The sequence below is a fragment of the Scyliorhinus torazame genome, chromosome 25 (assembly GCF_047496885.1).
Source record: "Scyliorhinus torazame isolate Kashiwa2021f chromosome 25, sScyTor2.1, whole genome shotgun sequence".
NCBI classification, from domain to species: Eukaryota; Metazoa; Chordata; class Chondrichthyes; order Carcharhiniformes; family Scyliorhinidae; genus Scyliorhinus; species Scyliorhinus torazame.
Window position 1 is genome coordinate 2,925,170 of NC_092731.1, and position 16,199 is coordinate 2,941,368.

The window sequence follows — 16,199 nt, forward strand, 5'->3', positions numbered from 1 at the left end:
TGGGATCACTCTGTGGATCCCGATCTGGGTCTGGGATCACTCTGTGGATCCCGATCCGGGTCTGGGATCACTCTGTGGATCCCGATCCGGGTCTGGGGCCACTCTGGACCCTGATCCGACTCTGGGATCACTCTGTGGATCTTGATCTGACTCTGGGATCACTCTGTGGATCCTGATCCGGGTCTGGGATCACTCTGTGGATCCTGTTCCGACTCTGGAATCACTCTGTGGATCCCGATCCGGGTCTGGGATCACTCTGGGGATCCCGACCCGGTTATGGGATCACTCTGTGGATCCCGATCCAGGACTGGGGTAACTCTGTGAATCCCGATCCGGGTCTGGGATCACTTTGTGTATCCCGATCCGGGTCTGGGATCACTCTGTGGATCCTGATCCGACACTGGAATCACTCTGTGGATCCCGATCCGGGTCTGGGATCACTCTGTGGATCCCTCTCCGACTCTGGGATCACTCTGTGGATCCAGCTCCGACTCTGGGATCACTCTGTGGATCCAGCTCCGACTCTGGGATCACTCTGTGGATCCTGATCCGACTCTGGGATCACTCTGTGGATCCCGATCCGGGTCTGGGATCACTCTCTGGATCCAGATCCGGGACTGGGGTCACTCTCTGCATCCCGATCGGGGTCTGGGATCACTCTGTAGATCCTGATCCGACTCCGGGATCAGTCTGTGGATCTTCAACTGACTCTGGGATCACTCTGTGGATCCTGATCCGGGTCTGGGATCACTCTGTGGATCCTGTTCCGACTATGGAATCACTATGTGGATCCGGATCCGGGATCACTCTGTGGATCCCGATCCGGTTATGGGATCGCTCTGTGAATCCCGATCCGGTTATGGGATCACTCTGTGGATCCCGATCCGGTTATGGGATCACTCTGTGGATCCTGATCCGACTCTGGGATCACTCTGTGGATCCCGATCCAGGACTTGGATCACTCTGTGGATCCCGATCCGGGTCTTGGATCACTCTGTGGATCCCTCTCCGACTCTGGGATCACTCTGTGGATCCCTCTCCGACTCTGGGATCACTCTGTGGATCCTGATCCGACCCAGGGATCACTCTGTGGATCCTGATCCGGGTCTTGGATCACTCTATGGATCCCTCTCCGTCTCTGGGATCACTCTGTGGATCCATTTGCGACTCCCGGATCACTCTGTGTATCCCGCTCCAACTCTGGGATCACTCTGTGGTTCCTGATCCAACTCTGGGATCAGTCTGTGGATCTTGATCCGACTCTGGGATCACTCTGTGGATCCCGATCCGTGTCTGGGATCACTGTGGATCCTGATAACGGTCTGGGATCACTCTGTGCATCCAGATTCGGGTCTGGGATCACTCTGTGGATCCCGACCCGGTTATGGGATCACTCTGTGGATCCCGATCCAGGACTGGGATAACTCTGTGGATCCCGATCCGGGACTGGGATCAGTTTGTGGATCTTGATCCGACTCTGGGATCACTCTGTGGATTCCGATCCGTGTCTGGGATCACTGTGGATCCTGATCCGGCTCTGGGATCACTCTGTGGATCCCGATCCAGGTCTGGGATCACTCTGTGGCTCTCGCTTTGATTCTGGGTTCACTCTGTGGATACCGATCCGGGTCTGGGATCACTCTGTGGATCTCGCTTTGATTCTGGGATCACTCTGTGGAACCCGATCCGGATACGGGATCACTCTGTGGAACCCGATCCAGGACTGGGATCACTCTGTGTATCCCGATCCAGGACTCGGATCACTCTGTGTATCCCTCTTTGACTCTGGGATCACTCTGTGGAGCCCGTTCCGGGACTGGGATCACTCTGTGGATCCTGATCCGGTTTTGGGATCACTCTGTGGATCCCGATCCGGGTCTGGGATCACTCTGTGGATCCTGATCCGACTCTGGGATCACTCTGTGGATCCCGATCCGGGTCTTGGATCACTCTGTGGATCCCACTCCGACTCTGGGATCACTCTCTGGATCTTGATCCGACTCTGGGATCACTCTGTGGATCCCGATCTGGGTCTGGGATCACTCTGTGGATCCTGATCCGACTCTGGGATCACACTGTGTATCTTGATCCGACTCTGGGATCACTTTGTGGATCCCGATCCGGGTCTGGGATCACTCTCTGGATCCCGATCCGGGCCTGGGGTCATTCTCTGGATCCCGATCGGGGTCTGGGATCACTCTCTGGATCCCGATCGGGGTCTGGGATCACTCTGTAGATCCTGATCCGACTCCGGGATCAGTCTGTGGATCTTCAACTGACTCTGGGATCACTCTGTGGATCCTGATCCTGGTCTGGGATCACTATGTGGATCCTGTTCCGACTCTGGAATCATTATGTGGATACGGATCCGGGTCTGGGATCACTCTGTGGATCCCGATCCGGTTATGGGATCACTCTGTGGATCCTGATCCGACTCTGGGATCACTCTGTGGATCCCGATCCAGGACTTGGATCACTCTGTGGATCTCGCTTTGATTCTGGGATCACTCTGTGGAACCCGATCCGGATACGGGATCACTCTGTGGAACCCGATCCGGGACTGGGATCACCCTGTGTATCCCGATCCAGGACTGGGATCACTCTGTGTATCCCTCTTTGACTCTGGGATCACTCTGTGGAGCCCGTTCCGGGACTGGGATCACTCTGTGGATCCTGATCCTGTTTTGGGATCACTCTGTGGATCTGATCCTGATCCGGAATCACTCTGTGGATCCTGATCCCGATCCGGAATCACTCTGTGGATCCTGATCCCAATCCAGGATCACTCAGTGGATCCCAATCCGGGTCTGGGATCACTCTGTGGATCCTGATCCAGCACTGGGATCACTCTGTGGAGCCCAATCCGGGGCTGGGATCACTCTGTGTATCACGATCCGGGATTGGGATCCCTCTGTGTATCCCTCTTTGACTCTGGGATCACTCGGTGGATCCCGATCCGGGTCTGGGATCACTCTGTGGAGCCCGATTTGGGACTGGGATCACTCTGTGTATCCCGATCCGGGTCTGGGATCAGTCTGTGGATCCCGATCCGGTTATGGGATCACTCTGTGGATCCCGATCCGGGTCTGGGATCACTCTGTGGATCCTGATCCAACTCTGGGATCACTCTGTGGATCCTGATCTGGGTCTGGGATCACACTGTGGATCCCGAACGGGGTCTGGGATCACTCTGTGGATCCTGATCTGGGTCTGGGATCACACTGTGGATCCCGATCCGGGTCTGGGATCACTCTGTGGATCCTGTTCCAACTCTGGGATCAGTCTGTGGATCCTGATCTGGGTCTGGGATCACACTGTGGATCCTGATCCGACTCTGGGATCACTCTGTGGATCCTGATCCGACTCTGAGATCACTCTGTGGATCTTGATCCGACTCTGGGATCACTCTGTGGATCCCGATCCGGGTCGTGGATCACTATGGATCCCGCTCCGACTCTGGGATCACTCTGTGGATCCCGATCCGGGTCTGGGATCACTCTGTGGATCTTGATCTGACTCTGGGACCACTCTGTGGATATTGATCTGGGTCTGGGATCACTCTGTGGATCCTGATCCGGGTCTGGGATCACTCTGTGGATCCCGATCCGGGTCTTGGATCACTATGGATCCCGCTCCGACTCTGGGATCATCCGTGGATCCCGATCCGGGTCTTGGATCACTCTGTGGATCCCACTCCGACTCTGGGATCACTCTGTGGATCTTGATCCGACTCTGGGATCACTCTGTGGATCCCGATCTGGGTTTGGGATCACTCTGTGGATCCTGATCCGGGTCTGGGATCACTCTGTGGATCCTGATCCGGGTCTGGGATCACTCTGTGGATCCCGATCCGGGTCTTGGAACACTCTGTGGATCCTGATCCGACTCTGGGATCACTCTGTGGATCTTCAACTGACTCTGGGATCACTCTGTGGATCCTGATCCGGGTCTGGGATCACTCTGTGGATCCTGTTCCGACTCTGGAATCACTATGTGGATCCGGATCCGGGATCACTCTGTGGATCCTGATCCGGGTCTGGGATCACTCTGTGGATCCTGTTCCGACTCTGGAATCACTATGTGGATCCGGATCCGGGATCACTCTGTGGATCCTGATCCGGGTCTGGGATCACTCTGTGGATCCTGTTCCGACTCTGGAATCACTATGTGGATACGGATCCGGGTCTGGGATCACTCTGTGGATCCCGATCCAGGACTTGGATCACTCTGTGGATCTCGCTTTGATTCTGGGATCACTCTGTGGAACCCGATCCGGGACTGGGATCACTCTGTGTATCCCGATCCAGGACTGGGATCACTCTGTGTATCCCTCTTTGACTCTGGGATCACTCTGTGGAGCCCGTTCCGGGACTGGGATCACTTTGTGGATCCTGATCCGGTTTTGGGATCACTCTGTGGATCTGATCCTGATCCGGAATCACTCTGTGGATCCTGATCCCGATCCGGAATCACTCAGTGGATCCTGATCCCGATCCAGGATCACTCAGTGGATCCCAATCCGGGTCTGGGATCACTCTGTGGATCCTGATCCAGCACTGGGATCACTCTGTGGAGCCCAATCCGGGACTGGGATCACTCTGTGTATCACGATCCGGGATTGGGATCACTCTGTGTATCCCTCTTTGACTCTGGGATCACTCTGTGGAGCCCGTTCCGGGACTGGGATCGCTCTGTGTATCCCGATCCGGGTCTGGGATCACTCTGTGTATCCCGATCCGGGTCTGGGATCAGTCTGTGGATCCCGATCCGGTTATGGGATCACTCTGTGGATCCCAATCCAGGACTGTGATCACTCTGTGGATCCCGATCCGGGTCTGGGATCACTCTGTGGATCCCGATCCGGGTCTTGGATCACTATGGATCCCGCTCCGACTCTGGGATCATCCGTGGATCCCGATCCGGGTCTTGGATCACTCTGTGGATCACGATCTGGGTCTGGGATCACTCTGTGGATCCCGATCGGGGTCTGGGATCACTCTGTGGATCCTGATCGGGGTCTGGGATCACTCTGTGGATCCTGATCCGACTCTGGGATCACACTGTGGATCCTGATCCGACTCTGGGATCACTCTGTGGATCCCGATCCGGGTCTGGGATCACTCTGTGGATCCCGATCCTGGTCTGGGATCACTCTGTGGATCCTGATCCAATTCTGGGATCACTCTGTGGATCTTAATCCGACTCTGGGATCACTCTGTGGATCCCGATCCGGGTCTTGGATCACTCTGTGGATCCCGATCGGGGTCTTGGATCACTCTGTGGATCCTGATAACTATCCGGGATCACTCTGTGGATCCTGTTCCAACTCTGGGATCGGTCTGTGGATCCTGATCTGGGTCTGGGATCACACTGTGGATCCTGTTCCGACTCTGGGATCAGTCTGTGGATCTTGATCTGACTCTGGGATCGCTCTGTGGATCCCGATCCGGGTCTGGGATCACTCTGTGGATCCCGCTCCGACTCTGGGATCACTCTGTGGATCCTGATCCGACTCTGGGATCACTCTGTGGATCCCGATCCGGGTCTGGGATCACTCTGTGGATCCCGATCCTGGTCTGGGATCACTCTGTGGATCCTGATCCGATTCTGGGATCACTCTGTGGATCTTGATCCGACTCTGGGATCACTCTGTGGATCCCGATCCGACTCTGGGATCAGTCTGTGGATCCCGAGCCGGGTCTGGGATCACTCTGTGGATCCCGATCCGGGTCTGGGGCCACTCTGGACCCTGATCCGACTCTGGGATCACTCTGTGGATCTTGATCTGACTCTGGGATCGCTCTGTGGATCCTGTTCCGACTCTGGGATCAGTCTGTGGATCTTGATCTGACTCTGGGATCACACTGTGGATCCTGTTCCGACTCTGGGATCAGTCTGTGGATCTTGATCTGACTCTGGGATCGCTCTGTGGATCCTGATCCGGGTCTGGGATCACTCTGTGGATCCCGATCCGGGCCTTGGATCACTATGGATCCCGCTCCGACTCTGGGATCATCCATGTATCCCGATCCGGGTCTTGGATCACTCTGTGGATCCCACTCCGACTCTGGGATCACTCTGTGGATCTTGATCCGACTCTGGGATCACTCTGTGGATCCCGATCTGGGTTTGGGATCACTCTGTGGATCCCGATCGGGGTCTGGGATCACTCTGTGGATCCTGATCCGACTCTGGGATCACACTGTGTATCTTGATCCGACTCTGGGATCACTTTGTGGATCCCGATCCGGGTCTGGGATCACTCTCTGGATCCCGATCCGGGCCTGGGGTCACTCTCTGGATCCCGATCCGGGCCTGGGGTCACTCTCTGGATCCCGATCCAGGACTGGGATCACTCTGTGGATCTCGATCCGGGACTGGGATCAGTTTGTGGATCTTGATCCGACTCTGGGATCACTCTGTGGATCCCGATCCGGGTCTGGGATCACTCTGTGGATCCCTCTCCGACTCTGGGATCACTCTGTGGATCCCGATCCGGGTCTTGGATCACTCTGTGGATCCCACTCCGACTCTGGGATCACTCTGTGGATCTTGACCCGACTCTGGGATCACTCTGTGGATCCCGATCTGGGTCTGGGATCACTCTGTGGATCCCGATCGGGGTCTGGGATCACTCTGTGGATCCTGATCCGACTCTGGGATCACACTGTGTATCTTGATCCGACTCTGGGATCACTTTGTGGATCCCGATCCGGGTCTGGGATCACTCTCTGGATCCTGATCCAGGACTTGGATCACTCTGTGGATCTCGCTTTGATTCTGGGATCACTCTGTGGATCCCGATCCGTGTCTGGGATCACTGTGGATCCTGATAACGGTCTGGGATCACTCTGTGCATCCAGATTCGGGGCTGGGATCACTCTGTGGATCCCGACCCGGTTATGGGATCACTCTGTGGATCCCGATCCAGGACTGGGATAACTCTGTGGATCCCGATCCGGGACTGGGATCAGTTTGTGGATCTTGATCCGACTCTGGGATCACTCTGTGGATTCCGATCCGTGTCTGGGATCACTGTGGATCCTGATCCGGCTCTGGGATCACTCTGTGGATCCTGATAACTATCCGGGATCACTCTGCGGATCCTGTTTCAACTCTGGGATCAGTCTGTGGATCCTGATCCGGGTCTGGGATCACTCTGTGGATCCCGATCCGGGTCTTGGATCACTCTGTGGATCCCGCTCCGACTCTGGGATCACTCTGTGGATCCTGATCCGATTCTGGGATCACTCTGTGGATCTTGATCCGACTCTGGGATCACTCTGTGGATCCCGATCCGGGTCTTGGATCACTCTGTGGATCCCGATCCGGGTCTGGGATCACTCTGTGGATCCCGCTCCGACTCTAGGATCACTCTGTGGATCCCGATCCGGGTCTTGGATCACCCTATGGATCCCTCTCCGACTCTGGGATCACTCTGTGGATCCCGATCCGGCTCTGGGATCAGGCTGTGGATCCCGATCCGGGTCTGGGATCACTCTGTGGATCCCGATCCGGGTCTGGGATCACTCTGTGGATCCCGATCTGGGTCTGGGATCACTCTGTGGATCCCGATCCGGGTCTGGGATCACTCTGTGGATCCCGATCCGGGTCTGGGGCCACTCTGGAGATCCCGATCTGGGTCTGGGATCACTCTGTGGATCCCGATCCGGGTCTGGGATCACTCTGTGGATCCCGATCCGGGTCTGGGGCCACTCTGGACCCTGATCCGACTCTGGGATCACTCTGTGGATCTTGATCTGACTCTGGGATCACTCTGTGGATCCTGATCCGGGTCGGGGATCACTCTGTGGATCCTGTTCCAACTCTGGAATCACTCTGTGGATCCCGATCCGGGTCTGGGATCACTCTGGGGATCCCGACCCGGTTATGGGATCAATCTGTGGATCCCGATCCAGGACTGGGGTAACTCTGTGGATCCCGATCCGGGTCTGGGATCACTTTGTGTATCCCGATCCGGGTCTGGGATCACTCTGTGGATCCTGATCCAACTCTGGAATCACTCTGTGGATCCCGATCCGGGTCTGGGATCACTCTGTGGATCCCTCTCCGACTCTGGGATCACTCTGTGGATCCCGATCCGGGTCTTGGATCACTCTGTGGATCCAGCTCCGACTCTGGGATCACTCTGTGGATCCTGATCCGACTCTGGGATCACTCTGTGGATCCCGATCCGGGTCTTGGATCACTCTGTGGATCCTGATCCGACTCTGTGATCACTCTGTGGATCCAGCTCCGACTCTGGGATCACTCTGTGCATCCCAATCCGGGTCTTGGATCACTCTGTGGATCCAGCTCCGACTCTGGGATCACTCTGTGGATCCTGATCCGACTCTGGGATCACTCTGTGGATCCCGATCCGGGTCTGGGGTCACTCTCTGGATCCCGATCAGGGTCTGGGATCACTCTGTAGATCCTGATCCGACTCCGGGATCAGTCTGTGGATCTTCAACTGACTCTGGGATCACTCTGTGGATCCTGATCCGGGTCTGGGATCACTCTGTGGATCCTGTTCCGACTCTGGAATCACTATGTGGATCCGGATCCGGGATCACTCTGTGGATCCCGATCCGGTTATGGGATCACTCTGTGAATCCCGATCCGGTTATGGGATCACTCTGTGGATCCCAATCCGGTTATGGGATCACTCTGTTGATCCCGATCCAGGACTTGGATCACTCTGTGGATCCCGATCTGGGTCTGGGATCACTTTGTGTATCCCGATCCGGGTCTGGGATCACTCTGTGGATCCCGATCCGGGTCTTGGATCACTCTGTGGATCCCTCTCCGACTCTGGGATCACTCTGTGGATCCCTCTCCGACTCTGGGATCACTCTGTGGATCCTGATCCGACCCAGCGATCACTCTGTGGATCTTGATCCGGGTCTTGGATCACTCTATGGATCCCTCTCCGTCTCTGGGATCACTCTGTGGTTCCTGATCCAACTCTGGGATCACTCTGTGGTTCCTGATCCAACTCTGGGATCAGTCTGTGGATCTTGATCCGACTCTGGGATCACTCTGTGGATCCCGATCCGTGTTTGGGATCACTGTGGATCCTGATAACAGTCTGGGATCACTCTGTGCATCCAGATTCGGGTCTGGGATCACTCTGTGGATCCCGACCTGGTTATGGGATAACTCTGTGTATCCCGATCCGGGACTGGGATCAGTTTGTGGATCTTGATCCGACTCTGGGATCACTCTGTGGATTCCGATCCGTGTCTGGGATCACTGTGGATCCTGATCCGGCTCTGGGATCACTCTGTGGATCCCGATCCAGGTCTGGGATCACTCTGTGGCTCTCGCTTTGATTCTGGGATCACTCTGTGGATCCCGATCCGGGTCTGGGATCACTCTGTGGATCTCGCTTTGATCCTGGGATCACTCTGTGGAACCCGATCCGGATACGGGATCACTCTGTGTACCCCGATCCAGGACTGGGATCACTCTGTGTATCCCTCTTTGACTCTGGGATCACTCTGTGGAGCCCGTTCCGGGACTGGGATCACTCTGTGGATCCTGATCCGGTTTTGGGATCACTCTGTGGATCTGATCCTGATCCGGAATCACTCTGTGGATCCTGATCCCGATCCGGAATCACTCTGTGGATCCTGATCCCGATCCAGGATCACTCAGTGGATCCCAATCCGGGTCTGGGATCACTCTGTGGATCCTGATCCAGCACTGGGATCACTCTGTGGAGCCCAATCCGGGACTGGGATCACTCTGTGTATCACGATCCGGGATTGGGATCACTCTGTGTATCCCTCTTTGACTCTGGGATCACTCGGTGGATCCCGATCCGGGTCTGGGATCACTCTGTGGAGCCCGTCCCGGGACTGGGATCACTCTGTGTATCCCGATCCGGGTCCGGGATCACTCTGTGGATCCTGATCCGGTTTTGGGATCACTCTGTGGATCTCGATCCGGGTCTGGGGTCACTCTGTGGAGCCCGATTTGGGACTGGGATCACTCTGTGTTTCCCGATCCGGGTCCGGGATCACTCTGTGGATCCCGATCCGGGTCCGGGATCACTCTGTGTATCCCGATCTGGGTACGGGATCACTCTATGGATCCCGATTCGGGTCTGGGATCACTCTGTGGATCCCAATCGGGGTCTGGGATCACTCTGTGGATCCCGATCCAGGACTGGGATCACTCTGTGGATCCCGATCCGGGTCTGTGATCACTCTGTGGATCCCGATCCGGGTCTGTGATCACTCTGTGTTTCCCGATCCGGGTACGGGATCACCCTATGGATCCCGATTCAGGTCTGGGATCACTCTGTGGATCCCAATCGGGGTCTGGGATCACTCTGTGGATCCCGATCCAGGACTGGGATCACTCTGTGGATCCCGATCCGGGTATGGGATCACTGTGGATCCTGATCCGGCTCCGGGATTACTCTGTGGATCCAGCTCCGGCTCTGGGATCACTCTGTGGATCCTGATCCGGGATCTCTGTGGATCCCGATCAGGGTCCGGGATTACTCATTGGATCCTGATCCGGCTCTGGGATCACTCTGTGGATCTCGATCCGGGTCTGGGATCTCACTGTGTATCCCGCTTTGACTCTGGGTTCACTCTGTGAATCCAGATCCGGGTCTGGGATCACTCTGTGTATTCCGATCCGGGTCTGGAATCACTGTGTATCCAGATCCGGGTCTGGGATCATTCTGTGTAATCCAATCCCGATCCGCGATCACTCTGTGGATCTGATCCCGATCCGCGATCACTCTGTGGATCCTGATCCCGATCCAGGATCACTCTGTGGATCCCGATCCGGGTCTGGGATCACTCTGTGGATCCTGATCGGGGCTGGGATCACTCTGTGAATCTTGATCCGTCTCTGACATCACTCTATGGATCCTGATCCAACTCTGGGATCACTGTGTGTGTCCCGGTCCGGGTCTGGGATATCTGTGGATCCTGATCCGGGTCTGGGATGACTCTGTGGATCCCGATCCAGTTCCGGGATCACTCTGTGGATCCTGATCTGGGTCTGGGATCACTCATTGGATCCTGATCCGGTTCTGGGATCTCTCTGTGGATCCTGATCCGGGTCTGGGATCTCTCTGTGGATCCCGATCTGGGTCTGGGATCACTCTGTGGATCCCGATCTGTGTCTGGGATCATTCTGTGTATTCCAATCCCGATCCGGGATCACTCTGTGGATCCTGATCCCGATCCAGGATCACTCTGTTGATCTGATCCCGATCCGGGATCACTCTGTGGATCCTGATCCCGCTCCAGGATCGCTCTGTGGACCCTGACCCCAATCCGGGATCACTCTGTGTATCCCGATCCGGGATCAGTCTGTGGATCCCGATCTGGGTCTGGATCACTCTGTGGATCCTGATCTGGGCCTGGGATCACTCTGTGGATCTAGATCCGGGTCTGGGATCACTCTGTGGATCCCAATCTGGGTCTGGGATCTCTGTGGATCCCAATACGGGTCTGGGATCTCTGTGGATCCTGATCCGGGTCTGGGATCACTCTGTGGATCTCGATCCGGGTCTGGGATCACTCTGTGGATCCCAATCCGGGTATGTGATCTCTGTGGATCCCGATCCGGGTCTGGGATCACTCTGTGGATCTCGATCCGGGTCTGGGATCACTGTGGATCCTCATCTGGCTCCGGGATCACTCTGTGGTTCCCGATCTGGTTCTGGGATCACTCTGTGGATCCCGATCCGGCTCTGGGATCACTCTGTGGATCCTGTTCCGGGTCTCGGATCTCTGTGGAACCCGCTCTGGGTCTGGGATCACTCTCTGGATCCCGATCCGGAATCACTCTGTGGATCCTGATCCCGATCCGGGATCACTCTGTGGATCCTGATCCCGATCCGGGACCACTCTGTGGATCTGATCCCGATCCGGAATCACTCTGTGGATCCTGATCCCGGTCCGGGATCACTCTGTGGATCCTGATCCCGATCTGGTATCACTCTGTGGGTCCCGATCCGGGACTTTGATCACTCTGTGGATCCTGATCCGGGTCTGGGATCACTCGGTGGATCCCGATCCGGGTCTGGGATCACTCGGTGGATCCCAATCCGGTCTGGGATCACTCATTGGATCCTGATCCGGGTCTGGGATCTCTGTGGAACCCGATCCGGCTCTGGGATCACTCTGTGGATCCCGATCCGGGTCTGGGATCACTCTGTGGATCCCGATCCGGGTCTGGGATCACTCTGTGGATCCTGAACTGGCTCCGGGATCACTCTGTGGTTCCTGATCCGAGTTTGCGTTCACTCTGTGGATCCCGATCCGGGTCTGGGATCACTCTGTGTATCCCGATCCGGGTCTGGGATAATTCTGTGTATTCCAATCCCGATCCGGGGTCACTCTGTGAATCCTGATCCCGATCCGGGACCAATCTGTGGATCTGATCCCGATCCGGGATCACGCTGTGGATCTGATCCCGATCCGGGATCACGCTGTGGATCTGATCCTGATCCGGGATCACTCTGTGGATCCTGATCCCGATCCGGGATCACTCTGTGGATCTGATCCCGATCCGGGATCACGCTGTGGATCTGATCCCTATCCGGGATCACGCTGTGGATCTGATCCCGATCCGGGATCACTCTGTGGATCTGATCCCGATCCGGGATCACTCTGTGGAGAGCGAACTGCTCCCTTGGACCTGTTGTGTCTAATTGCTGACATCTGGAGAATTCACCGCAAATACACATGTGTAACAGTTTGTAAACTCCTGGTAAAGTTTAACCACACCATTTGTCCATGTCCGCCTCTGTATAACACATACTGGGTAAAAGGTAACAATCCACTCAACATCTGTCTGTGTGAAGCTCTTTCCTGCAGATGTCAGCATCAAACAGTTTTTGGTCTGATGGAGTTCAGGGAGATGGCCATGGCAAATGCTGCACACCCACAGTGCTCCTGGCCAGGGATCCTGACTGAAGCACGTCCCAGCACAGAGGGGTGTCATTCATTTCCAGAGGGCATTCATTGAAAACACAATAGAACCCCCAGAAAAGACGGTAGCTATTTCTAATGCCAGATTCAACACAGCTCCTTGATAATGTCCCACTTTGATCTGTCAGTTTGCACAAAGAAAAGATTCTGTCTGATGCTTCAAGCACGCTTTGGGAAATGTAGGTGCAGGGCAGGAGTCTGAACATTTTAGCTCCTGGGAAACTACCCCAAACTCCCTTCCCCATCCACCCACACGCTCCGAGTATCGTTCCATAAAATATCCAGGTGACATAATCGAGAGCAGCTCTGTGTAATCGATCTTGGCTTGTTTGGAAAGATTAAACACATCGATGATTGAGGTCGGAAACTTAAAACGATTCTATTTGTGGGTTTGGATGATGTGCGATTGATGACCATGTGAGCAGCCGGTGGCTGCAGATCTGTTAATGAAAAGCCAAGAATCGGCGTTGCAGTTGAACATTAACCCTTTCCTGAGCAGCGTGCAGCTCTGCATTTCCCTCTTTTGTATCGTGCAATTGTGGTTTGAGTGTAATTTCCACAAACTCCCTCACCGCCCATGAACAAATTATCCACACTGTCCATGTCCCTCATAATCTTGTAGACCTCTATCAGGTCGCCTCTCAACCTCTGTCGTTCCAGTGAGAAGAGACCAAATTTTTCTAACCTCTCCTCTCAGCTAATTTGCTGTTAATTTCAAGTTGATGTCTTTGATGGGGTTCCAATCCTGCACAATATTACAGTGAGAAAAGTGTCTCAGAGGGCAGACTGGATACTCACCAAAAGAGAAAACTAAGGACATTAAAGGACAGTTCCTGTCAACGATACCATTGAGCTGCGACGTATTCACATCAACCATTGGTTCACTTGTAGCCACCTGGGTTGGCCAATTCCCGACTTTAAAATGGAGATCAGCTAAGAATGCTGGGAAATTCAGTCATACACTGGGAAAACAAGCGGGTGCAAAGTTTCCTGTCTATCAGAACTTGCAGGAACCCAGACAGCACTGAAACTAACAACCATCTACATATTGATGAGCGATCCCCGGGAACAATTGGAAACAGTTAAGGTAAACAAGGCCAAGCCAGACTCCTCGGCGCCAGCAGGAGCCAAGACAAAGGAAGGCCAATGGACACCTAGGGACCGCCCAGCGATCAGGGAACAGCTCCAGTATTGGAGAAATCGATCCAACTAATCAGAACTTAGTCCAATCACTTGGAACCAGGTACGGGATCCGCCCCGAACGGCGCGAAGCCCCTGGGGACTATAAAATAGAGCCCCCAAGTTCAATTCGTCCTTCTTGGCAGGGTCACTCAGCAACTCGAATCAACCCTTGACCGTGACCCGCCTAGTAGCTGCACCAACCAAGTAAGTCTCCAGTCAACGCACGCTACGAGATGGGTGCTCCGAGCTACCAGTCTATACCAGCTTTGAAGCCTGCAGACTCAGATCGAACAAAAGGCCATTTGTTCCCCTGACCTGGTGGGCCAATTCTGAAGCTAAGTATAGGCCTCTTAGTGTTAGAGATAGTCTAGTAAGTAGAGTTTATGCATGAGTAGTGATTTACTGCGTATAATAAATGTGTTTTGATTTGAATCTTACTAACTGGTGTGTTGAGTTATTAATCAGCACTTGAACTTGAACCTCATGGTGGTATCATAAAGATACCTGGCGACTCTAGGGCAAAGGTTATAGAAACAGAGCAAATTAAGTAAAGACACAATGAGCAACATTTAAGAGCCAACCAGAAGTTAGCAACACACTCTACTCATCAACAGTGTGGCATCGCCCAAACTCACGGGGTGCCTTTAAGAGCCAGAGTTGATTCTCACTATAATTGTAGTTAGCCTCTCTGCCCATTTAATTCCCAGGGATAGCAGTTTCTTGCTGATTCAACCTGTCAGCCAATTTCTATTGGTCTCTGCGTTGACACATTGCACACACACACCAGGATGCCCTCCAGATGCAGTTGATCAACGTTCTTCCCCAACAACTCCATTGTTAAGGTTCCTCGGTACTTACGTTAGTGGTTGCCATCGGACTGTTGACTTCTTTCGGCCAATGTAGCGAGTGCTTGGTGTTTTCTTCCCTGTCGCTCTCTCCCTTTTTTCCTTCTTTCTGAGGCGGACAATGGACAAAGCTGGCACAGGTTGTGTTTGGGGTGGGGTTGTTGCACGATTGGTCACAAGCTGAATGTCAGTCACCATTTCGCACCGTGTACCCGTGAAACCAGGTTTGCACACACAGGTCTGAGGCCTTTGACAAAATCCACCGTTTTGACAGCGTGGGAAGCAGATCGCTGTGAGATAATCAAAACATAACCAATCAGCTCAGTCAGGGAGAAAATCTCTGACAATGTTTAAAAAGTAAAATCAAAGTGTTTAGCTGACGTCAGTGTGTTAAATGTTGACCATCTCACCTCGATCTCTGGGTTTAAACCCAGTTCAGTTTGGTCAGTAAAGTCCTCGTTATCTGGTGGACACAAAGCTTCCGCGGGAGGACAGTGACAGACTCAATCCAGAGAGTTTACTGCTACCAATTGGGGAAAATTATGGTTAAAAAGGTTTAAACAAGGAGATGATTAGAGAAAGGCATCTGGGAAAATGGTGAGATGTCAATTCGTCTGTTAGTGGAAAACAAGTATTTTACATGTGTAATCGGAGAAAACAACATCAACTTCAAAGTGGAGAAATAAGGAGACGGACGCGAACCTGCCCAAAGCCAACTCCAGGGTGAATAACATCAAAGGGAAAGAAATAGTATAAACTGCAGAACCCTTTGAAAGAAATTGAAAGAAAAAAGGAAAAAGAGAGAGAGAGAGGAGAGAGAGAGAGGAGAGAGGAGCGAGAGAGAGGCGAGAGAGAGGAGAGAGAGGAGAGAGAGAGAGGAGAGAGAGAGAGGAGAGAGAGAGAGGAGAGAGAGCGAGAGAGAGGCGAGAGAGAGGAGAGAGAGGAGAGAGAGGAGAGAGAGGAGAGAGAGGAGAGAGAGGAGAGAGAGAGAGGAGAGAGAGAGGAGAGAGAGAGGAGAGAGAGAGGAGAGAGAGGAGGAGAGAGAGGAGAGAGAGAGGAGAGAGAGGAGAGAGAGGCGAGAGAGGCGAGAGAGGGCGAGAGGGGGCGAGAGAGGCGAGAGAGGCGAGAGAGGAGAGAGAGGAGAGAGGAGAGAGAGGAGAGAGAGGAGAGAGAGGAGAGAGAGGAGAGAGAGGAAGGAGAGAGGAGA

At 54.2% G+C, this 16,199-nt stretch overlaps 1 protein-coding gene across 2 annotated transcripts in view; it reads right to left on the reverse strand.

The window, feature by feature from the left end:
- ltbp4 (latent transforming growth factor beta binding protein 4) overlaps nucleotides 1-16,199 on the reverse strand; it is a 504,953-nt gene that overhangs the window by 463,001 nt on the left and 25,753 nt on the right. The window contains exons 1-2 of one of the 2 annotated variants that reach the window (XM_072489894.1): nucleotides 15,403-15,463; nucleotides 15,006-15,282 (exon numbers count right to left, since the gene is read on the reverse strand). In XM_072489894.1, the coding sequence (XP_072345995.1) occupies nucleotides 15,006-15,190 (185 nt within the window). In that variant the 5' untranslated portion in view covers nucleotides 15,191-15,282; nucleotides 15,403-15,463. Of the gene's footprint in view, nucleotides 1-15,005; nucleotides 15,283-15,402; nucleotides 15,464-16,199 lie in introns of those variants that run through there. The other variant, XM_072489893.1, reaches the window with a different exon arrangement.